Genomic DNA, 25,633 nt, shown 5'->3' with positions numbered 1-25,633 from the left:
TCATTGGTTGATGTGCTTCCACGCCTACTTGTCCATCACTGTGTGCGTCCCATTAGTGCCACTAGCTTATCTCTCACCCCCCCGCTTACTGCCACTACCTTAATAGGCATCCCCATGGAAACCGGCTGTATTAAGAAAACACGGGCCAAACATGTCAAAATGATGCTGTAATGACGGGATGAGAACTCATCATTTAACTTCCAAAAGAAAGGAGAAGGAGCTAAATAAGTATACTATTTTGCCACAGACCATTCCAGATTGATTTCAGCACCAATTAAATAAGTCACATGTGATCAATATGTGCAAGTGCCCTCCGGAAAGCAAGATACAATCTTAATTAATACTATACAACTTGCTGTAAATATTATCCGTTAGTCTTGTGTTGGGAAGGACTACACAGGACGGTGATTTACAATTTGGTAAGGACATCAGACTGATGCGAGTCTGCTCAGTGCCTCCTGCTTCAAACAAATCACTGTGAACTAGTTTAGTATTTAAAAAAGGAAACTGTGCTACATTTACTGGAGTGTGGCAACTGGGTGGGAATTGAGTCCCTGGTATCTGCGACACAAGAAGCAGCTGCTGAAAGTAACAGACTGGATTAAGTTTGCAGGATTATCCCTGTGGCAGGCTGACTGATTGTTTTTCTGGTGTAAACGCAGCAGGACTGATACAGTTTCATGTGTACACCTTTTACTCTCTGGGGCTGTTTCAGTCATCCTTCGTCACTCTGACCCACCAAATAACACCACTGTGTGTATGCACTTCACAAAATAAAAATTAATAATGGTGACCAGGGAAATGCATTATGCTTGGCACTCACTCCTTGTTGCTACTCAAAACCGGCATAAAGGGGAACTTACTGCAACAATCCTCTTCATGGCCTCTAGCTTCAGGGAATCTTTGTTGCTGTCCAGCATTTCCTTCAAGTCATCATGCCTAGTGTTAAAAAAATATATGTTTAAATTTTTATTCAATTAGCTTTTCTCCGTGCACACACTGCACCCTGTTACATAATTGGTTAAAAATGCTTTCAATGCAATGACATGAGTTTTTATTTTTTATTCATTATCCATGTTTTCTACACCACCTTCATTTCTAAATATAAACATTACAATGAAAAATCCCCAGATGGATGCCTGAGATACAGGAGTAACACACATTTTGTTCTGAAGTATTTACACCCCATTTTACGAATGGAATTACTCTTTTTTTATGAAGTACACGAAATGGAGATGTGAATCTCTCTAAGTTACAGTCTTTCATCATTTCTGATTCCGCTTTGTGTCCGCGGCGTTTATTAATAGTCTATGCGGCATCGCTCCATCTGTACACCAACACACTGGGAGAGCAGAGGGCCCATGGAGAATTCCCAGAAGTGATCATAAACAGCAGTACTCGGGAAGGGAACCGGGCATTCCTAACAGTAATGGACCGTACCTAATGTAGCCCTTGAAGAAGCACTAAGTTACTATAGTAATGGGCATTGATTCAGAATCAAGTAGCCGGTGGCTAAAAGTGAAGCCATTAGCGGGCTCCTCCATTCAGCCGTGAGTCAAATAAATGTCAGGTTTCTGCGCGTTATTTCGTCTCTCCGCAGCACCGGTACCTGCTCCATCCCACCAAGCACTTTTCATTAGCTGTTCTATGCTATCGTGTGTGCACTAACGGCTGTTAGCCAGTAGGCATTAGCAAAGCATCAGCGGCGCGAGAGCATCTCGCGCGTCACGTGACACCGGACGCCGAGTGAAAGCGCGGCTCAGTAAAAGGCCGTCCGACAGCGCCGCCGAGCCAGGGATGGCCGGGTCCCAGTCAGGGATCCCGGCTGAGCCAGGGATGGCCGGTTCCCAGTCAGGGATCCCAGCTTGGTATATAATTGATTAAAAAAAAAAAAAACTTGCCGAGCGCGCGCGTGTATGTGTTGGGGGGTGCTGGCTGCTCCCCTCCCCGGGCAGCCATGTCCAATAGTAGTTCATTTCCTGCCGCCTATAATAAAATAAACATTTAGATTAAAATATGGGTTATGACCTAGTAATGTCTGAATCGATTCGATTCTCAAAATGAAAACATATAGATCAAAAGCATCGATATTTCAGCATCAATCCGCACATCCCTACCCGGCGCTACTTCGGATACCGTAATTAAGTCTGTGCCATATAGATATATTGAAAAACTAGTTTGGTTTTCCGAACCCTAAACTAAATTCCTTTTAAAAAAGAAATTGATTACGCCCCACATGACGGTCGAGGTCCCAGCTGACTGGAGCCGTACTTAAATACAGCACGAAATATCCCATGTTATTATTACCAAATTAATCATACATTTATATATTACCCACGTACACGGAAAAAAATTATATAAAACTAAAAAAAAACACAAATAGTAAACCAGAACCAACTTTATGCTTAGAGTTGCAATGCCTTCTTGCGGACGCCGATCTGCTCTGCGCAGGTACTTTTTGTGCCAGCAGGCTCACGCCGGACCCAGTAAGATTGCCGGGCAAAGTTACTTCCACAAATCACCTCCTCAGACTAACAAGGATTATTCTTCCAGCCAAAACAGGTGACTACGCTCAGAAAGCCGGGAATAATGACTTCATCCAAGGCGGCTCCTATTCTCACTGCCAGTGTCTATCACTCCTTTGAGGGTGGGGAAAAAACATACTGTCATTTTACAACTTTACAAACTAAAGTAAAATGATGGTGGGGAAAACACACTAGTCTTAAAATTTTACTTTTTAAAGTGTGTAAGACGATGGTGGGAAAACTAACTTTAAAATTTTTACTTCTGAAATACATTAACATCAGAAAATAATTCATATTGAATACATTAACGGGTCACACAGCATTATAGCAGGAATCACTGTATCGCTACAAGTTAAGATTAGTCAATTAAAACGTTAGGAAGCCACAGTGCTTAATATTTCATTTATCCTCAAGAATGCTTTCAAAAAATGTGGTTGACTAGACAAATTTTAATTTAACAACTTTTTTCTTATATAGTGGTCAACTCAAACTTAATCCGTTCAGAACTCGTGTTCGAATCCAAAAAAAGTTCGAGTTCTGATCGAATTTTCCCCATAAGAAACAATAGAACACCAATTAATTGGTTCCCGGTCCCAAAAAATTACACCTTAATATGTTTTTTTTAGCATTTAAACACAAAATGGACAGGATAAAACAAGAAGAGCATTTTTTTCCTTAATGGCTTCCAAAACGATAAGGAATGTACCCCAACACGGGTCGTGTTGTGCCCCGATCGTCCGCTCCTTCCGTGTGCCACGCCCCCTCGTTAACCTCGTGTGGGATTCCCTTGTGATCAGATGTTTCTATTTGTTGTCATTAGTTCTCTGTATTTAATCCGCATTTCAATTTGTTTCCCGTGTCCGGTTATTAATTGTAACGTCATTGTATTGTTCTGCCTGTTCGCAATTAAACCCCATGGTTCCCGATCGCCTGAGCCCTGTTCCTGCTTCCCCGATACCGGCTCGGCAGATCGTGACAACCCCAAGCCATGCTCCAATACTAGACTATATGCCATGCGGTCCATTGTTTATTTTTATTACTCTGTATTCATTAATTTGTTCGTAAATCGCAAACTTTTAGGTTGTAACATTTGTACAACTATTGCGTAACTTTTTGGTGAGCAATGCCTACCAAAATGATATAAAGTACAGTGTATTACCTGATACAGTATTTTCAATAAAAAAAGCACTATCACCAACAAACGATGCTATGACAGCGAATGGGCTGAGACAAGCGTCACCCTTGGTTTCCGCTGAGAGACGTGCCGCATCTTAGGTCGGCGTTCATGGTTCTACTGCTGTGGTTCAGATCAAGTTCTAGGTCATTTTTTTCGAACTGGTTGGTTAGACTTCTAAGAAATTCGAGTTCTAATGAGTTCGAGAACTGAGGTACCACTGTATATGGAATCACATCCACCTTTTAAATCATTTTCTAAGTACTTTTCTTGGTGAAGGTTGTAGTGTTACATTCGTAATACAATATTACTAATAATATTCTGTAAGTTTTTTTTAAGCAGATGTTACTGCAGAGTAGTAGGAATCTTTTAAGTTTTTGCAATTAATGGCTACAATACTGCAAGACATCTTTAACACAAATTACACAAATCATTTCTGATAGAATTAGAAGAATTAACATTATGTCCTTAGTAAAACTGCTTCCTTGGTTGCTGCCCTGTTCTGGGTTGTTCCCAGCCCTGCAGCCATAGTTCCTGGGGTAGGCTCCAGGCCCCCACAACCTTGCGCAGGATAAGTGGGCATGGAAAATGGATGGATGGATGGATGGATGAAACAGCTTCTATAGCTGTTTATAAAAAAAAAACACCTTTATATGTTTAGAGACGGCAAAAAAAGAGCAAATTTCTTAGAGTCACCCACTGTGAGCAATATAATAATGTAAGTAATGTAAACGTAGACATTTTTCTTTCCTGTATAGAAATTCGCAGATTGTTTTTGTTTCTAGTGTATTTCCCAGGGGGTGGCATGGTGGTGCAGTGGTTAGCACCTCACACCTCTGGGACCCGGGTTTGAGTCTCCGCCTGGGTCACATGTGTGCAGAGTTTGCATGTTCAACCCGTGTCGTCGTGGGGTTTCCTCCGGGTACTCCGGTTTTCCCCCACAGTCCAAAGACATGCTGAGGCTAATTGGACTTGCTAAATTGCCTGTAGGTGTGCATGTGTGTGTGAATGGTGTGTGAGTGTGCCCTGCAATAGGCTGGCCCCCCATCCTCGGTTGTTCCCTGCCTCATGCCCATTTCTTCCGGGATAGGCTCCGGACCCCCAGAAGGATAAGTGGTGTGGAAGATGGATGGATGTATTTCCCAGTGTATGGAGCAGTGTATTTCCCAGTGTATGGAGCAGTGTATTTCCCAGTGTATGGAGCAGTGTATTTACAACCTCCAGTAATGAAGAAATAGATTTGAGAAACAACCAGAAAATAGCAAAACCAAAACCACTGCAATACCTAAAACTTCACCATGTTTCTTTGCTCCATTATTTTTCGCCTGTTCATATGGACGTCATTGAAAATATAATTTTAAAATCCAATTTGGTGCCAAAATTCCAGAGTCTACCTGGAGGAAAAGCACCTTTGAAAAGTTCAGGTTTGCAATAGGTTTCCAAGGCAACAGAAATTAATAAAGAGAGATCAAAGAGGTTGTTTTTTCTCCTCAGTCATTTCAGAGTGATGTTATTTTCAGAGTGCTAGTTTATGAATGGAAACCTACTATCTATCAATGCAGCGGCTTGTAAGACCCTTGCATCTATTGCCTCTTCTACAACTGATATCAAAAAGAAAATGCGGAAGACGCTCCAGCCATGGATCACAGGAGGGCTGTCAAGTGTATTAAACCATTAACAGAAAAACTGGCATTTTAAGTCTGAGGCAGCAGCTAAATTATAATAACTTCTTTGCTATGGTTTATGGACCTTTGGAATAAAGTCACAAATAAGCGACTTTCTAAAATGAAATGAAAAGAAAGAAAATGCAAAAAAAAAAGGTTTTGCTGAGAAATCACACTGTACTGCCTCTCGCATGACACCCGTGTGGCTATTGACTCATTTGCAGCACTTTTGGATGCATACTGTAGTTGAGTGTTTTTGCTGATTTCCCCCAAAGTGGGGACAAAATAAAGTACATTTTAAAAAATGAATTTGGAAGCAATTCTGCAATGCTGCTCTTCCTTATGAGGGTGAGTGCATATCAGTTGGCCACGTTAAGTATGTTAAACTACACAGAATCAGCAAAGTCAAAATATATATATATATATATATATATATATATATATATATATATATATATATATATATATATATATACACACACACACACATTATGGTATACAGCCATAGCCTCAGGACATTAAAAGGCAAACTTGTGAAATTTAAATGCACATATCTATGTGTATTATACTAAACCCACATCCACCTTCAAATGTAACATATTGCACATTTATTTCTCTTTGAAAAAAGGACGACAGTGAGCCTGTGACAGAAAATGTAATAAGACCAATGGAAAAGAACAGGATGCCCCATAGAAAAATAAGAAGCAACCTACTGGTATGACACATGACCCCCCCCCCCCATCAGGCTGTCTGCATGTCTGTGTATAACAGAGGCCGAATTCAGTGTCTGTAGCTGCCCAGGAGGCCGACATAGTCGGTCCTCAGTGCTCCGTATTAAAGTTTTGTTGCATCAAACACCTACAGCCTGCCAAAGAGCTTCACCCATCAAAGTCTAACTTCAAATATTCAGGCTGTTAATATGTGTTTTAGCTCTGCTTGTCTCAATATTAATACATATTCTTTAAATAACAGCCAGGATATATAAATCACAGAGTAATGCTTTCGGCTGAATTACAGTGCAATGACTGATGCTAGTAAATAAAAACTCTATTATTGTACAGAACTGCTTTAAATTCACTAGCAAAATGTATCCATTACTGTTTCACCCTTTCTATAAATGAGGGCCCTTGAAGGTACAACCTGAAATGTTCACAACACCTTAAAAATTTCACTGACACATTAATCAAAAGGCGTAAATAAATCCCTATCAGGGGCGACTTAATATTTTAAAGCTGCTTTCTGGTAAAAAGCAAAAAAAAATTATGTATGTCATGTGGTATACTGCGGTATTATACAATTCAGCAGGTACTGGATTATACAGTGAGTTGCACCTGTGGCTTGGGCAGTGGAAAAACAGGTATTTATATAAAATAAAAGAAATAAGTGTCACTTTCTTCCCCTGTGAAAAATACACAAAAAATCTTTTTGTTTTTCTACTCTGATAATGAAACACATGTGCAGAGATTGACATAACTGGCACGCAATATGAAGGTTAAATCGCACAGGGTAATTTCTTGTCATATCAATACAAATGTGTACTTATTTATGTGCAATTGAGCTTTTTTGACAAGAAAGTAGTTATGTCAATCCCTGTACACATGCTCCTACAAATAGCAACTTGTCAACTTTAAAATTAAAAAAAAAATTTAAAAAAGGGAAGCAGAGCAGACGAGGGACGGGCACTGGGCAGGACGGAAGTTGCTCTGCACTGCATTATCTTAAGTGGGCTGAGGGCCGCTGGGCAGGACAGAAGTCACTCTGGACTACAGTATCTTAACAGGGCTGAGGACCACTGGGCAGGACGGAAGTTAAACTGCACTGTATTATCTTAACAGGGCTGTGGGCTGCTGTGCAGGACAGTATTTGCCGTGCACTGCATTATCTTAATAGGGCTGAGGGCTGCTGGGCAGGACAGTATTTGCCGTGCACTGCATTATCTTAACTGGGCTGAGGGCCGCTGGGCAGGATGGTATATGCCCTGCACTGTATTATCTTAACAGGGCTGTGGGCTGCAGTGCAGGACAGTATTTGCCGTGCACTGCATTATCTTAATACGGCTGAGGGCCGCTGGGCAGGACAGTATTTGCCGTGTACTGCATTATCTTAACTGGGCTGATGGCCACTAGGCAGGATGGTATATGTCCTGCACTGCATTGTCTTAACAGGGCTGTGGGCCGCTGTGCAGGACAGAAGTCACTCTGGACTGCAGTATCTTAACAGGGCTGAGGACCACTGGGCAGGACGGAAGTTACACTGCACTGTATTATCTTAACAGGGCTGAAGGCCACCGGGCAGGATGGAAGTTGCCCCTCACTGCATTATCTTAACAGGGCTGAGGACCACTGGACAGGAAGGAAGTTGCACTTCACTGTATTATCTTAACAGAGCTGTGGGCCGCTGGATAGGATAGAAGTCGCTCTGCACTGCATTATCTTAACAGGGCTGAGGGCTGCTTGGCAGGACAGTATTTGCCGTGCACTGCATTATCTTAACTGGGCTGAGGGCCGCTGGGCAGGATGGTATTTGCCCTGCACTCCATTATCTTAACTGGGCTGTTGGCCGCTGGGCAGGACGGTATTTGCCCTGCACTGCATTATCTTAACAGGGCTGAAGGCCACCGGGCAGGACGGAAGTCGCCCCTCACTGCATTATCTTAACAGGGCTGAAGGCCACCGGGCAGGACGGAAGTCGCCCCTCACTGCATTATCTTAACAGGGCTGAAGGCCACCGGGCAGGACGGAAGTCGCCCCTCACTGCATTATCTTAACAGGGCTGAAGGCCACTGGGCAGGACAGAAGTCGCCCCTCACTGCATTATCTTAACAGGGCTGAAGGCCACCGGGCAGGACGGAAGTCGCCCCTCACTGCATTATCTTAACAGGGCTGAAGGCCACTGGGCAGGACAGAAGTCGCCCCTCACTGCATTATCTTAACAGGGCTGAGGGCCGCTGGGCAGGACGGAAGTCGCCCTGCACTGCATTACTGCTGGCAAGCCTCATCACCACCTCACCACTATTACAGACTCTAATTAATTAAAGTCATGAGAAGCAAAACTTTAACCCTAAAATGCCAAATGCTTCCCTTAGAGTTTTGACCACAGAGGACAGTAATGTTTTGTGAAGAGCCCACAGCTCCTGAGGCTTGTGGACAGTCTCAAGAACGACGCCTGTGGGGTCGGCTGGCGAAATCCCCCCCCGTGTCGCCCTACCGCAGAGGCTGTGCCTGGGCGCTGGAGCTTCTCTCCTCTGGCGAGCACTGCACTTCCTCCTCCCTGGCCTCCTTGGGCAGCACGGTGCTATAGCACGCCTGCTGGAGACCGTCGGCTGTCATCACCGGGCTCCTAGCCTCCTCCTCGCCCTGCGTCGCCTTCACCATGCCAACCGCGTTCACTGGCAGCTGCAGCAACCTCTGCATGGGCGTCATATTTACAGCCCCTCCCCAGCCCACCCCACTGGGCCTGTGGTGCTAGCGCCCTCTGATGGACAAAGCTACTTTCAGGGGTGTCGGTGCTTGTTTCCGCTCTTCTCGTCACGCCTCCTCTCCCGGCGACTCTCCTTCTTCAGCACTGACTGATTCCCTCCTTCTGCTTCCTTTTGTTGTGCAGTGCTGCTCAGTCCCCCACTTCCCACCCCCACAACCGCCACGTTTACAAACCCACCCCTCTGCCTCTCTTGTGTGCCTCTTTCTCTCTCTCTCTCTCTCTGTCCTGTCACCCCTGCTCCCCCTCCCCTCCCCAGCCCCTTCTCCCTGAGCTTCCGCAGCTTCCTGACATGACTCAGCTATCGTCGACTTTTGCTGGAGCGAGGGCTCCTCCACAGACTGTGACAGTGCCAGTGAATGTGGCGATGACTGTGACAGTGACCAGATTCCATTCAAAAGACTCCAAGTTACTGATAATATTGCATTGTCTGCACTGTTTGAACAGCCTCAAACAAACAAAGATATATACCAACAAAACAAAGCCGTCAACTGCTTTCTACAGTTCTTCATTCGGCTTCGTGGCATTATGAAAAACCCCAGACCCTACTGGCTCTGCTCAGAATCTCACACTGGGATGTGGGAGCGGGCAGCCTTTTGCAGATGGACAGGGCAGATGTCTGCTACCATACAGCACAAACAACAATCCACTTATACAAGCCTCAGTTACAAAAGCAGTAGAAGAGGTTCACCTCTGCCTCACAGGGCTGACAGTGAAATGAACACAGAGAAAAATGAATCACCACTAGCAAAGTGCATTTGTAGGAGTACAAGCAGGGAAGGGAAGAGGTGGCTGAATAGAGAATCGGTTGGTGCTTCATTTTATTACAACACTCTGAAATGTCTACGAAATTATGAGCTTATCTGAGTGATACATTTTGTATTTCCAAGGTTTGAGGTGATGATTAAATTTCTTTCATATCAGAAGAAAAGACAGTGCTAAAGAAATCACTTTATGGTAATTATTATATGATTTTAGTTATTAAAAAGGGACAAATATCAGAAATTTTCCCTCTTCTAAGGCAAAACTGCCATTTTAACATTTTAACTCTGTCTTTAAAAGCACTGAAGCAACAATGGAAATTCTGTTTCAGCAACATTACAGATCAAAAAGGCTTTTCAATATAGGGCTGCTCAATTATGTCAAAAATCATAATCATGATTATTGTGGTGAATATTAAGATCACAATTATTTAACATGATTACTCACTGACTTTGGAAATATGTGGGGGCTGGAAAGGGGGGCGCTGGATTTATAACACAAGACAAAAGGACAATAACAATTTTATCACATTTATTTGATAATCGCTGGAAGCCAAAATCATAATTAAAATTAAAATTTGATTAATTGCCCAGCCCTACTATGATATAGCTTGCATTCTTCATAATTCTGTCATTGAAATTTGAATAGGTCATTTGCATTAAAAGCACACAGACTAAATAAAGGACAAGAAAGTTGTTATTGTAAGTTCTGAGAAAATGTTGATATTTCTCAAAGACCTCTGCCTTATTTTGTATTACAAGTGCGTTATATACATCGCTAAAAATATATACCCGTTGTCTATTTTGTTAACCTCTCGGCTGTAGCCAGGAGTATGATCACTTACCAACTAGCTGCTTTTTGAAATCTGATTCTGTGCTACATTATCTCAGCCACGACATACTTTTCAAACGACGTGCAGCAGCTGTTTACGTCCAGGTGCACTTAATAAAGCAGGCAAACAAGGTGTACAACACTGCCCCACCCTGGTTCTCATATGCAGTGCATTTATATCCCGTGAAAAGATCTATAAAATATCCATCCATCCATCCATTTTCCAAACCGCTTATCCTGCTGGGTCGCAGGGGGTCCGGAGCCTATCCCGAAAGCAATGGGCACGAGGCAGGGAACAACCCAGGATGGGGGGCCAGCCCATCACAGGGCACACTCACACATCATTCACTCACGCATGCATTCCTACGGGCAATTTAGCAAGTCCAGTTAGCCTCAGCATGTTTTCGGACTGTGGGGGGAAACCGGAGTACCCGGAGGAAACCCCACGACGACATGGGGAGAACATGAAAACTCCACACACATGTAACCCAGGTGGAGACTCGAACCCGGGTCCCAGAGGTGTGAGGCAACAGTGCTAACCACTGCACCACCATGCTGCCCCGAGCTATAAAATGAATTATATCAAATTAATATCACTTATATCATTCATACAGGCTACTGAAGCTTATGTCCCATCCAGTATTTAAATGCTTGATATATGTGTTTTTATATTTACTGGCTAAAGAAAAACAAAAAATAATAATATAATTAATTATAAACTTTGTGATTTATGATAACAATTAAGCTCCTGTCAAGCAACTACTGTATATACTATTTTTAAAAATATGGCTTAAATAATGCACATAAAGATTCTGGCCTCATTATAATTCACGACTTACTGTTATATTTATGCAAAACTGGTTTATAGAGTTTTATCCAAAATATTCACAGCCACGGACTAAAAACAAGGACTGTACACAGGTCTTTCTCACCGCCGGGGGCCTGCCCAGGGACCTGGCCGGGGCCCTTCCAGGGGGCCTGCCTGGGGGCCTACCTGGAGGCCTGCCTGGGGACCTGCCCGGGGGCCTGTGATCTGTTCCATCATACATGTTTCACGGCACACAGTGGTTGCTGCTCACAAACATTCTCAGAATGAGATGTGACCTCAGGAGGACTCGATACCAGTCAGATGGTCCTCTTTTGTGGTGCACTAAAGATTTTATCGTGGGATTTGTGTACTGACGGAGGCAAAAGCTACAATACAGACATCTGTATATCAGTCACTCGTGAACTTCAAATGCTCTCAAAAAGTGAGGTGTATTCAGATGAAGTAATGCAAATATAGAGGTATTAAACAGGCCTTGCCAGCTGGGTGTGAATAGGAGCGTGGACAGGGCACGCATTCATCTCCAATGCAGGGAGCTCTTTGCCTCTTTACACACATACAACAGCTTCTAAAAATAGCTGCACCACAGACGTCGGCAGACCGGTTGCAGCACCAAGCAGATGTGGTTCAAATGTAAAAATCGAATTATTTCTGTAATGAAGAAGAATAAAACAAAACTCCACCTGACTCATTTTATATGAACACATCTTAGATCTTTTTTCTAAAAAGTCTTATTTACATCAACGATCCATCCATTTTCCAAGCTCTAATACAGTTCAGGGCTGCAAAGTATCATCGAATCATGAATAGTGTTTTATCATTTTATAAATAGACAGACAGACAGACAGACAGACAGACAGACAGATAGATAGATAGATAGATAGATAGATAGATAGATAGATAGATAGATAGATAGATAGATAGATAGATAGATAGATACGCTAGGTAAAAATTAAAGCAAAATCTATCATTATATTAACTTCTCAAATATCTTTGCAAAGTACAATGACTTTCAAAGTACAAAACGCATTTCATTCTTACTAACGATCCCTTGGTATATCAAGTTATACAGACAGATGATTTACAGGCACTGATTTTGATAGCAATTCGCCTAGCAGCACCAGACGGGCGCTCCTTCTAGGAATGGAAACTGCGGTGTTCTGGCGATCACCACGTATCCGTAAGTACCGCGTACGTGCTCCCGTTCTCACGAGAAGGTCGGTGAAACTAGATTATTTAAAACGCAGAGCACATCAAAAGATGCTAAACCGACGATTTGCTTAGTTTGACCTTGGGTTTGAGAGATCTGTATCTATGTAGATAACATTTAAGTAGCTTGGCACATTTTTCATTTCAGTTGACTTGATTGTCTCCTTTTTCTGCAGGTGGAGGGGACATAAACATGAGCGTTCGCGGCTGTCAGCGGCACTCGCCGGGACGCGGCCTGCGCCCGCGAAGTCTGCAGCAGCGCTGCGCTGTCCAGCCGGCGGTCCTGAAAACGCAGCGGGCCGCCAGCGAGGGCCGCCCTTCAGCCTATAAGGCTCAATGCAAGTATCTTATTACCGTTCGCTTTTACCAGAGCAATATGTCGAATATTTAAGCCTGTTTCATGGGCCCGACAACAGTTCTTTGCTGTGATTTTGGTTGGGAAATTACCGCCGCTTTTTGGATTCATAGTGTGGGATGTGGCCTATTAGGCAACATGAATCAGTGGCAACACACAGAGTTTATTCATTTTAAAATACAAAAGGCTTACAGAATAAACCATATAGTGCGTTGTTTGATGTGTTTTAGCCGAGTATTAAGCGATTCTGCGCGAAGCAATTCGCCAATCCATCTAAAACGGAGGGATATGCTTTGAGATCGCTGTTTAATGAATACAATTGCTTTCCAACGCAGATCTTTGTTTTATTTTTTATTTTGGAAACGACACTGGTGGCCACAGCATAAGCCCTCCGCCAGCACTTCCTCCACGCTTTCACTGGCAGGAAATCGCCCCCCCCCCCCGCACCTCCCCCATCAGCTGGCCATGATTTTTCATGTGATAGAATAAAAGGGAGACCGCTATAAATACCCGCCGCTACTCCGTACTTACCTCTTGTAATCAGAGGAGAAAATGCCGCCGCTGGCAGGATCGTGGCCGTATTCGGGCTCCCCGATGCTGGAAGAGCCTCCCTTATCATCGTTGAACGCGGAGCTGGAAGACATGACCACGGCTTTCTTATGGAGCACAATGATGGAGATTCAGCGCGGCGATCCGGCGCTTCTTAAAGGAACACGAGCAGCTTTTCGTTTAAATGCGGTACAGAAGCACGGCTCCTTTACTGATGCTTCCATCACGTGATATTTAACCCTCCCCTCCACCCGTCATAATCATTGTTGTCGGCTTGGGCAGTCCTCCGTGTTTCGACAGTGTCTCCACAAAACAGTTTACAGTGTTTGCATCTCTTGTGCATTGCATGTATTTGAAATACCAATTGAAAACTAGTATCGGACTTTTTTCCAATTACTTCCGTGTGGAGTTAATGACTTGATACTCATATATCAGAAAAAAATGGTCAGTCGTGATCCAGGCATTTTTAGCACTGGTTTAACAAATTACATTGGATTCAGACAAAAAAGAAAGGGGGGGATGTAGGCCAATTTGGCCACACACACCTGCACGTAATATCATATCTAATCTTTGTAAAGGATTCGTCTTGGAAAAACACACATCAGTGTCCCAGGGAAAAAATCATTTACTTACATGCTATTGGAAAAAAGGTGGGAAAGCATCCACAGTAAGTCATTTAAAATAAAATGCCGAAATGTTCACCACATACTAGGCAATTATAGCAAAACTGACAGCAGGTTAGTGTGATAAGTGCATTATTTCTATTTAATGTATCTCTATAGGGAAACCTGCTGTTTTCTTAATATATCAATAGTATAAACGCATAAGTGTTTTCTCACTGAAGATAAATATATATTTTTCAAATTTAAAGCAACCTAACCAAATAGTGGTCGACTTTCATTAAACGTTTTCGTATATCGTTTATAATGATAAATTCCTTAATAATTCGATAATTTTTTAAAAGTCCAAACTAAGGGGGCCACACATTTGAAAATAGCAATATTTTGTATCCATATATATATATATTTGTCACAATTGCTTCAGTCTTGTAACTGTTATCATAAATGATAATAGATTATGTAGTTTCCCATTGTAACAATTTTACATCCAAAATTATACAGGTCTGGAAGAAAATTTAGAGACCACAGCAACATTTTTAGTTTCACTTATTTCTTAGCTTATGGGAAGGTGTCTGTGTAAAATGCACAAAACTGCAGCCTGGCTCTTCCCTGCTTCTCGTTGATGAAGGGCATCTTCCTTGCTTCATGGGTCTTTAAGGGCTTCTAGTAGTCCTAGCAGTCCTAACTATCGTAGCAGTGCACTTCACAGCACTTAATGTTTCCCATTCTTTTTGAAGGTCACTTGAGGTCATCCTCCAGTTCACAGGGCACTGCTGGATAAGTTGACGCTCATCTCTGGCATTAGAAAGCTGCTTCTGTTCTCTATCTGGCTGTTTTTTTTTGTTATTGCCAGTGTCTCCTGCTTCACCTTATTCTTGTGTACCACCATCTTAGAAACTTTGAGCCCAGCAGTGACCTGCCTCGCAGTGTAGCCTTCTGCTAGCAGAACCCGGATTAAACCAGGATTTAAAAATCCAGATTTCTTAAAAATAGAGTGATCTAAATTTTTTTCCAAAACTGCATATGTATGTGATCATTGTGTTAACCACCACATGCAAAATAAAGCTGTCAAAATGTCCTTTCGTTCTTGCATTGCTGTTTTGTGTTATACAGTGCTGTGTGACTTTTGTTTGCTGTTGCAAAGTGTGTTGAGATATGAAGTTACATGTGTGAGTGCTTTCTTTTGCCAGCGAACTTCACATACTGTAATGTAGAGCCTTGCAGTGTTGAAACTGGTGTTATTGAGATGAATGTTAGTTTGCTAAAGAAAAGTGATCAGTCAGTGACAATAAAAGTGGGAACCGAGTATCATTCAGAATTGTGGAGCCCAGGAGCAAACTTACATTGACATACTTACAGTATATCTAAACATTTTGGCTCTCATGGTTAAAACGATGCTGATTGTACTTTTCATTTGGTGGCACAGAATAATTAATTGGTGGAATTATTTACTTTTAAGACTTGAGTTAATCGTTTCGGGTAAGTTAGACGTTTGTAGCTAAAACTTGCTATATGCATGAAATGTTTTGAGAAATGCTCTTATAGTCTTGAGAATGTCAAGTATGTTTCATGAAATGTGCCAAAGCAAATCGAGAAAAACTAATATTCTCAAGACAGAGTATTTAAAAGGTTTACCCCCTTCACTACACTGCTTGCATTTGCGTTTGTTGCAATACACCTGCTCTCCGCTGCTCTGGTGGAATATCACTGTTGCATGCAGCAACCACAATTATGTGTGTCTGAGTCCATGGCACAAGATTCTGCTGCCAGAAAGCACTAGTGGAAATGTCCCTTTTCCTCCTCCTCCACAATTGGGGGGTGGAGGGGTGGTGCTGTCTAGGCTGAGACACAGAAAGGGACTGAGGAACATCCAAAAGGTACAAATTACAGTGTACCCCCAGTGGTACGAAAACGTTCCCGAGTCCATTTCTGTACCTTAAAAGGCACATTGACCTATTGGCAGAAGCTTTAGGGTACAGCCCCAGTGACAAGCAAAGGCAAATTGGGACTCATGACAGTGCAGGTATTAGGAGAGCCAAGTGTCCATCGTTATTAACGGGTAGGTTACAAAACCATAGAAAGCAGTGGGAAGTGCGGACAAACCTAGCGGAGAGCTGTGCCGAGAGCGCGAGCCAGGAAACGGCACAAACATGACGACTGCATGAGCTTTGACACCCTCTACTGCAGCGTCTTTAAGCTCAAGTACACTGCTGGGGTCCCACATTCACCATGCCTGAAGTGGTTCACACACACATTCACAAGTTTACCAGACAGCGTCCTTTCAGCTCATTTATTTTCACCTTCTGGAATAATTTTATGTCCACTAATTTTGACACCCATTCAATTTAATTCTGTCAACTGTTAGAAACTGGTCACCACCCCTAATATAACTGCATTTAAATGCATATAAACACGAAACAAAACCACATTAAAAAGACTAGCACAAATTTAATTGCACAAGAACATAAATATTTATTACAGCCAAGTACAAACATTCACACTTCTCACAGTAGACATTTTGGCAACATCAGGCGGTTATAGGGATGCAGACTCCATCCATCAACACAATCACTGAACCTAACCCAGTTGGTTATTTCAATGTCAGAGCACTGCAGTAAGGGATTCCAGCACGAAAAGTGGTATCTATCAACATTACAAGCAAGGGCTAAGACCACAAATCTAGGAAGAAGGTTCAAGTAGGAGGCCAAGACTAATTTCTACATGGAAAAAATACTAATGGATGGACAAATGTCAGTCACATTCATGCCAGGTTTCTGAACATGCAGTGATTGATGAGCTCCAAGCCCATAGGACTCCACCCTCATTATGCCATATTCCTGCTCTCAGTAAACTGGACACATTTCTGTAGCAACTCCGCGTGTGTGAAGATGCGACATCCAAAGACTCAGCTCTGCCATTAATCCCTGCTTGCAGCCCAGACGGCGTTTCTGGTTTCCTTTGTCCATTAAACTCGACTGAATTCGCTGCAGAAGTTCAGTATGTTGCACAACTGGGATGGGAAGACAAAAGGTGACAACTTGCACAGAATGTGTAAAACCAAATAAACCAGCATATCGGGCATTGTTAGAGTAAACTAACCATTGCTGGGTTGTTTGTTTTTATTTGACTTGTGCTGATCTATAATAAACCGAGAGAAATGCCCCTTTTTAAAAAAAATAAAATAAAAACTGCACTAACAGTGTATGGTTAAACATTACGATAAGACGTACTTGAATTGTCTACTTGACATTATGCATTTTAATATTCATGGAAAATGGCCAAACATAAAATGAATTAAATTTTTTTTCCCCTAACATACGGTATAAATCTCTGCTGCATTCAGCATGAAGATGCCACCCTTCCCAGTGAAGGATTATGGAAAAATGAAGCACATCCTGTCATTTCACCTAGATGACCGCAATTTAAAAGGAATTAACCAGAAGGACTTGCCTGCACTAGTGTTCAATAAAATCACTAAGCAACTTAACAAGAATTACTTACTAAAGGACTAACAGAATTGGCGGGACTTCCATCCAGACTGGGATCCTTCAGATGGGGGTGGATACCAACGCATCTAAGACGTGACCCATAAGCCAACAAACAGAGTCAGTCTCACACTGCACAGATACAATGGTACCAGTGGACCGTCATGCAGTGGTCCATTTGGCAGCTCAGATTAAGATCATTAAAATCCACTAAATCTGACAGCCAGGTTATCAAGGTGTGTCCATTAGTCAAATTCCCAAGGAGCACCGTTACACCCCCCCCAACTGTGCAGCTAACAGCAGCTCAGAGATGTGCCAGAATTTAGGCTGGGTGAGAAGACAACCAACTTCCTCTGACCGGTCATAGTCATGTACAAACTCACACCTGTGGGTGGCAGTGTCTCTCCATTAAAGCCTGCAGTCTCACTGCAGTGCCCTGGGGCAGATTCCCAAAGGACACCAGAGCGGGGTTACTGGTGGGTGCGATCGTCGGCCAGGTACCTGGGCGTGTAGGGCGGCGGCGGGGTAAGAGAAGGCAGCGTGCGGGAGCCCGGGGGGCAGCTCGGTGGCGTACAGTGGGTAGGGGGCCCAGGTCTCAGGGGACGTAGGAATCAGAGCAGCACCTGTCAGATCATCTGCAGAGTCACAAGACCAACAGATTTATACAAATGAACTCAAAGAAAGAGAGGTGACACCTAACCAGCCGTTAAGTCCTTACTCTACGTTCCCCAGAGGGCACAGTGACAGCCAGACGCTGTCAGAATGACTATACTTCCCAGATGCCCCCCAATCAAATCCCCACTCTGCACACCCCCCATACACACTCTCGACTTAGATTTTTTTTTTTAACAGCCCAAAAATTTAAAACCATGTTCAGACCCGTGCCTGTGGTTGTCCTTTCATATAACCACTAGGTGGCACTACAATTTCACAATGTGTCTCAAAATGAAAAGGTCCAATATCACCTATGACTCTCCCAAGATCTCTTTAAAAGATCCAAACAGTTTCTGTATTCACAAGATCAACCATCTCCTGCAGTTCCCTTGCCCTTCCTTTTCTAATGCTGCTGCTTCGAATTTGCTGTGATTTGTCTCAAAAGTTGCTCAGTTCCAGAGCTGGTTCTGTACAAAAAGTTCCTGCAAAGTCAGAAAAAGATCCAAAAACCTTAAATTATCATGCTTACAAGACCAAGAGTCAGAGGCTGCGCCGCTTTAAATCTGGTGCAATTTCTCACAAAATTTGATATATTCCAGATCTTCACCTATACAATCCATCTACAAAGTTAAAAAACGTTCTTAAAAATACTTTGAATAATTGTGCTAATAAGAAGCACCTCCTTTGGTTAATTCCAGTTAAGGGATAAATATGGTTTAAAGCAGGGCTATTCAAATCACGGTCCTCGAGGTCCAAGCACTGCTGGTTCTCCAGCCATCCTTTACCAGTTAGCCAGGTGTGAAGCCTCTGACCAATCAGAATCAGTAATTATTTAACTACCTGGGAGGACTCAAAACAAGGCCTGGATTTGGAATCGAGGTCCAGATTTGAAGACCCCTGGTTTAAAGGGAGCCTCTAAGAGTCCAGGAAGCATGAAACAGTTCAAAACTAATGCTAAAAAATAAAAGTCCAGCTGACTTAATGCATTCAGAAACATACAAGCCGGCACTGCTTCAGAGCACTGCACAGGCCTGGGACAGCGGCGGCAGCACAGGTCCAGTCCCACAATAATGAAGGTCCTTAAGGCAACACAACCCACTAGTAAGGAGCAGAGATGCTGTGCTGCAGCACAGAGCACTGAAGCAGCAATTTCATCAACCATCTGCTCAGTCATTTGATCCAGTGGCGACTTTGGGAGGTTTGAAATATTAGGCCTCTAGTAGCAAAGCATGCATGTGAACTTCAGCTCAGCACCCAGCTTTAAGGGCCTCACTGCAGTGATGGGGGCATGTGGGTCTTTAGGTGCAGCCTTTCACTTACATGGGTCCCGTGCAATGAAGTGAGCTCCTAGAGCTGGGTGGATGTTTGTGGGGTTCGGCGTAGCCATCAGCTTACTCTTTGCCATCTTCGTGTTGGCTTTAGCAAACTCTAACCTCAGGGTCTGTGGATTTTCTGGGTCAAAGCGGATCCCCTGGAGAGAGATGGGCACTGTGAGGGACTGCTGAGCGGGCCAGTGGGAGCCCAGTGTGATTTAGCCTTGCTGTGCTGAGAAACGGGCCAGTGGGAGCCCAGTGAGCCTGTGTGATGTGGCCTTGCTGTGCAGACATGCAACTAAACAGGTCTGTTTGAGGTGCCTTTGCATGAAATTGGTACATATGTGGGTATTCGAGTTGAAATTACTTCAATGCTGCTGCATTGTTTAAAAATGGATTAGGCAAATATGCCGGAAGTTCTGCTCAACACAAATATTTCAAGAGCTTATTTGATTAACAGTCTACATACTGTAAAAGCAGACAGAGTAAAGCTATACCATCAGAAAACGTAGGGATTGTAAGGTAGACACCCGACGTGGGCCAATGCTGCTTAGGTTAGGCAGGTCACTGAGAAATGGCAAACTTCCTGAAGGAGACGGGCTTCCTGCAAGTTCCAGGATCATGCTTAATAAAACTCTTACTAGTGAAAGGACGGCTTCACACCGTTACAGACAGCAATAATGCACAAGCTAAGCCCAACTCATCTTCAGGACCACACAGATGGCCTTTTGCTTACATTTAATGCATTCTTAGCTGCATCAGCACCGGATCGGCAGTCAAAGGTAACAAACCCCACAGGCTAGAGGGAAGAGGGACAGAAAGAAAGAACATGTGAAAGGAGGGAAACAGGACAAGGTCGTCTTCAGGGGTCCGAGTTTGAGCCCAGCGCTCATTCACCTAGATTGTAGTAGAAACTCAGCTCTTGAGCTACCCAAAACAAACCCCATTAACATCACTAACATTCGGAACGTTCTCCAATACATGTTTAAGCTGGACACAGAAAACTCACCTATAATCCATAGTGGGACTGATGGGATCTTACCTGCTTTGAAGTCAACTTAATCAGAGAACCTTCATAACCCTGTAAAGAGAAAAGTTATATCTGTATCTGAACAACATCTCTTGTTGGCAAAAGGTCTGCAAATTCAATATTTTAAATTTCACTAAAGATGCAAATACATTTGGGCCAAGCAATCCTTTATGTAAAGCTTAGTCATGCATATTTCAGGAAACGTCTGACTCATAGCAGAAATCCCAGGCTAGCCAAAGCGTTAAGTCAGCAGAGGTCCAGAGGCTGCAGGACATCGTTATTTTATGGTGACAGAGTCTCCTCAAGACTAGTAGGTGCTGCTATTGTAACCCTGAGCCAGACCATTTCTGCAGCAGAGGGTCCAGCCCTTAAAAGGTATTAACTTTAATGTCAGTTAGTTAAGGCCGTTATCTAAAGTCTGACTTGCATGTTTAGGATAAAAAACATAAAAATAAATTCAGTCAATGGGGCTACTGTTATAGCAACTAATGTGAAGAGGCTTCACCTTAAAGGGTCTGAATAAGAGATAAAGCTCTCGGGGCTTGATGTCGATGGGGAGGCCACTGACAAACAGCGTCCGCACCTTGGGGGAGGGGTGGAAAGAAAAAAAGCACTTTAGGAAGGGGGGGGGGGACACCACTATCCGCAAGCTGCTGACTAGTTTCAACTTCAGCTTGTCGTACATCCATGTGGCGGGGGGTGCATTTATGATGCATCCTTGTATCACCGTAAAACCGAAAAGCTTATGCATGTTTAATGTTACTACATAGTCACACGTTTCAGAGAAATTTCATTTCCGTTGTTGGTTCCAATTTTAAGGCTCCAAGTCCACAGTATGTGGAGGGAAAAACAGCCACGTCCTGAATAAGGGGTCGGTTCTGCACCCGCACCCATGACCTTAAATATTACAGGTAAAGATCACTTTGGTAATGTCAAACAAACAATCTTACTGATCTTAAGTTTGGCTTGAAGTTGAGTTCCCCTACTACAAATACACGTGCAGTGGGAGTAAGGACTCGCCTAATCTACGCAACAAAAATGAATTATTGCAAAGGAATAGTTTCGGGAGGGTTTGGAGACAGACTTGGCATTGATGTGAAACGCACCGAGAGACACGCTGCCATTACGTTTGACGCACTTTCCCTACATGAACGGTAGGTGAACCTATCGGTAGCCAGTGGAAGGTGCAACAAGTTCAGCAATTCCGTCATGAGTTTAATGCTGTTTAATACAGACTGTTGGAAATGGGGATGTTACTAATGAGGATGCAGTTTCCCGGTTTCACAGCTATACTGAATGCTAAACTAGCTATCATATAACAAGTAAAAAATAAAAATAAATAATCCACAGCAAACAATAACCAGTGACTCACATTAGCACATTTCTCAAGAAATTCTGTTAACCTACAGCAAGATAATCACACTGCCAAGACATAAAACACCCTTCGGAGGGCCTGATTTATGCACCACACAATAAGCTGAACCAAAATTCCACTTGTCTGGAACATTGTAGTTTGAGAACAGATGAGTTCTGACATCCAACACAAACAGTGGCTCAGTAAATAACTGTTCCACATGACAAGTCTGAGGTAATAAAAATTCCCCAAAAGTTTACCAGTTCAAACAAAAATTAATTTCACCTTTAAAATACCACTAATTTTCACAAGCATCACAATCATCATGATATCGTTTCCGTGGCATTTCAATTCATGCATAACAATAAATGAAGAGTGCCTTTTAAAAGGTTTCATTTTAAACCAGAGGTACCACATGCAAATGCAGCTTAATGAAGTTAAACTAGATGACATTATGATTTTGCCAAAATGACATTACGATTTTGCACTGATCAATGGGTCACAGAAGGTACTGCACCTTGCCTGGATCCCAGATATACACCATTTTTACTTACCAGAACAGAAAATCTGTGCAGTTTTTAAGCACAAGGCAAGCTTGACAGTCTTCCGCAGACAGCTCTGCAATAACCAGACTCCCCAACCAGCCAAAATGCCAATCTACTGCGAACCCGAGCTGTAAAACGTCAGTGTGGTATATGAACACTGACATTCAGCACGACACCCGCAGATCAGTCGCTCTCAGCTTGCAGCGATCAGTAAGTCATCAGCAGCACATTCATCTGGCAAAATCAGCATTGCAAATATTTGTTTATGAAAGCCAATTTAATAAACAAATGAGTTCGTCAAACGCGTATCCTATAATTATTACAATAAAAGCAAGACGCAGTTTAATCTGAACAGGAAATTCCTTAATGTGGCCAACAAAAATTAAAGGGGGGGGGGAAAGTGTCGCAGAAACGGTCATAAAATAAAAGTTTAAAATACGTCTGACGGATGGATAGCACGAAGGACAACCAAAACACGAACTGAATTTTGTTTAAAAATAAGATGAAAAAGCAGTTTTTGTCTAGCATTAAAGTTTCCAAAAATTCCCAGTACGGTTCAGTTCTTTCCAAAGCGACGCTCCATGCTTTAAAACTATATTCATACTAAAATACTGCCCACTAATAAACCCCCTCCCGATTAATAAAGGGACTTCTCCAGCCCCCTCTCTAACTTAACTACACCAATGTTGTGATGAACTTCTAAATGTAGACCAGCAAGTACTTAAAATACCTTATTTCCCCCGCATTGTACTATGAACGTTGCAAACTTTCACAGTGAAAAATGTACCAAGTTAACTCGGTGTTGTAAACAAAATTAGACCAAAAAAGTTTCCACAGCACGAAGCGAACTTCTGGAGACCGAGGAGCGCTTCCCTTACCTCCTCTTCCATCGTCACATTGCTGTTCGGCTCTGAGTCCGATTTTAGACTCATTGTGGAGCTGAAGTAATTTTTTCGTGCAAGAAAAAAGGAAAATAGTTTTACTACGTTCTAGTCCGTAGACGCTTAGGTGTTTTAAGTTGGGGGGGAGGATCTTTGTGCAAATTCGTGAAATTTCAGGCAAAATGTGTGGTGTATCCGAGGTACCAAACGAAACATAAAACGAAAGGTGAACTGGTGAAAAGGTGCACTGTGAAGGTGAGAAAATGTGAAAAGACGACGCTGTTATTTCATTTTGGCCACATGAAGCGTGTCCGCTTTAGAGTTAAATTTGGGAATGAAAAGCTGAAAAATCGGTGTTACACACGAAACCCAGTAAATGCCCAGCTCATCCTCCTAGCCTTTTCAAATTAGTAACCAATTATAGCAGCAGCCCAAGACGATGAGTGGCGTTGGCGCTGGAAATGGGTCTCAGCTGGGGAGAAGCCCAGCCCTCCGGCACGGCCGCTGCAGGCTGCATCATCTCTGTGGGAAAATTGGCCCAATCCGAATCTTTTTCTCAGATATTCCCAAATAACTGTAGCTGGCTATATTTCATTTACTGACCAACTTATGCCTCGAAGCCTCTGAGGGTAAGCCTGTCACTGCACAGGCCCCAATTTAAAAGGAAAATTTGCCAATTAATAGTGTTCACTGGATGTTACAGCAGATTTTAATTAGACAGCATCTTCTAATATAACACTAGAGACTTCCCTAGTGGATTGCAATTTCTGTTTTAAAATATTTTACAATATACCTCAGAGTATCACAGTCAACTGTCTGGCCGTTTAGGCTCTTTTTGTGTATATCATACGCATTTTAAGAACGATATCAGCATCAATTTTTCCGTTTAATCTAAAGATTGCACGTGTTTTAGTTACCTCCAGCGATTTCCCCGTTAAAATATGCTTATATCACCTTTTATTTTGAATTTACATATAGTTCTGTGCTGTTTATGGTTTTGTGGTGTAGAATTTTTGGTGAATTCTAAATACAACATATTACAGAAATAACTGAAAGAAAAAAAGAGTCTTATATTTCGGGATTATAAACCAATAATTATATTTTCATATTATTTTCATTTTACTTATATCTTAAAGGTTATATAAAAGTACTAGGGTGAACTATGCAGAAGCGCGACACTTTTTGGTAAACGATTTAGAAAAATCTCACAAAAGCCATTTGATTACACTAATATTTTTTCTATTAGCTGTTTCGTTGGATGTGGACAACTAAACAATCCATGTAATATTTAATAGCTGAAAAGGATAAAACATAGGCAAAAGCAAATAAAAAACAAAAATATTTTTTTTCCAAAATGTGCTTTATTTTTTTAAATAATCTCCAGCCTTCTTTTACTAAAATACAACAGCTTCCCCATCATGTGCGCCTAGCAGCCGTATCTCTGGAAAGTCACTACGTTTATCGGTGCCCTTGCCGTACGGTCGCGCCACACAGCGCGTCTTAACGTTCTGATCACACGCATCATAACAGTGTCGCGCCATGAAAAGCCTGGTGAAGACCGAGCCCCGTCTTACCATGATTTTAGCGCTATTTATCTTCATTGATTGTTGATTTTTTAATGTCCTACTTTACCCGATGTCCCACTGTTGCTGAACTCACCCTTTCGAAAGACCAGAATCGTGCAAAATATAGGAGGGTAATGTTTCGCTAAAATAGTGTTTTTAACCATTAACTATTCCTTTACAATATTACATTAATGTCTGGCGTACAGTTTTATAATTTTGTAACGTACTTGGATTTGAACTGATAGCAAACCTGTAATATTTCGAGAAAGGATGAGCGAAGATTTGTATAATAAGGTATTAAGCAATTTTATCTACTACATTTAATATGTGGTTATTTAATTTTAATTAAGCCTATATTCATTTCAGGTTTATTATTCTATAGATATAACATTGCAATAGTCCAATATTAACTGTGATATAATAGCAATAGGTCTATTTAAAACTAAATCGGGTTATATGGACCTGTTCAACATGTTTGGATTTAATTATTGTTAGTCAACAAAAATCTGCGAGGCACGAGGGAATGGAAACCTTTAGTCTTTATTAAACACTGACGTCACGATATTCCTTACCGTGTAACTTAAACTAAAAACAGTCCAAAAGCGCCAATATAAGATTCGGCTTTCGGTCATTTTTAGCAGACTTAATTTAAAATGGAATTAAATTCCCAAGCTTTTCGTAATACTTGAGAACGTGTATAGTTATGAAACAGGGCAATACTCGTTGGTATTCCTGCTGGTGTGCTTTTGGTCCGAAGAAACTAACAGAGTCTGAGTCTATAGTGGGAGACTTTTCATCGTACAATGCAGTTAGT

At 42.4% G+C, this 25,633-nt stretch overlaps 2 protein-coding genes across 4 annotated transcripts in view; both read right to left on the bottom strand.

The window, feature by feature from the left end:
- Positions 1–13,550, bottom strand: part of LOC125704179 (AP-3 complex subunit beta-2-like) — a 38,945-nt gene extending 25,395 nt beyond the window's left edge. For 2 of the 3 annotated variants that reach the window (XM_048969532.1, XM_048969533.1), the window contains exons 1-2: positions 13,355–13,550; positions 864–939 (exon numbers count right to left, since the gene is read on the bottom strand). In XM_048969532.1, coding sequence (XP_048825489.1) covers positions 864–939; positions 13,355–13,467 — 189 coding nt within the window. In that variant the 5' untranslated portion in view covers positions 13,468–13,550. Of the gene's footprint in view, positions 1–863; positions 940–2,398; positions 2,646–13,354 lie in introns of those variants that run through there. The other variant, XM_048969534.1, reaches the window with a different exon arrangement.
- A 2,870-nt stretch (positions 13,551–16,420) lies between these two features.
- On the bottom strand, positions 16,421–23,851 carry LOC125704187 (RNA-binding protein, mRNA-processing factor 2a-like). Its single transcript, XM_048969544.1, has 8 exons — positions 23,252–23,851; positions 20,980–21,057; positions 20,487–20,525; positions 20,181–20,243; positions 19,452–19,602; positions 17,979–18,112; positions 17,494–17,566; positions 16,421–17,002 (listed from the first exon to the last, which is right to left on the bottom strand). The coding sequence occupies exons 1-7, from the start codon at positions 23,303–23,305 to the stop codon at positions 17,501–17,503; spliced, it is 585 nt and encodes a 194-aa protein (XP_048825501.1). The 5' UTR covers positions 23,306–23,851; the 3' UTR covers positions 16,421–17,002; positions 17,494–17,500.
- Positions 23,852–25,633: the final 1,782 nt, after the last annotated feature.

The sequence above is a fragment of the Brienomyrus brachyistius genome, chromosome 11, assembly GCF_023856365.1.
Source record: "Brienomyrus brachyistius isolate T26 chromosome 11, BBRACH_0.4, whole genome shotgun sequence".
Classification (NCBI taxonomy): Eukaryota; Metazoa; Chordata; class Actinopteri; order Osteoglossiformes; family Mormyridae; genus Brienomyrus; species Brienomyrus brachyistius.
This window is presented reverse-complemented; position numbering and strand designations above follow the sequence as displayed.

Bases quoted from the DNA above. Each gene is read 5' to 3' on its own strand.
- LOC125704187 (XM_048969544.1), bottom strand. From the start codon at position 23,305: ATGAGTCTAAAATCGGACTCAGAGCCGAACAGCAATGTGACGATGGAA. The intron at 19,603-20,180 runs GTAAGCAAAAGG...ATCTCTCTCCAG, and splicing joins CAGCTAAGAATGCATTAAAT to GGGATCCGCTTTGACCCAGA. The intron at 18,113-19,451 runs GTAAGTGAAAGG...GTGACTCTGCAG, and splicing joins CTTCATTGCACGGGACCCAT to ATGATCTGACAGGTGCTGCT.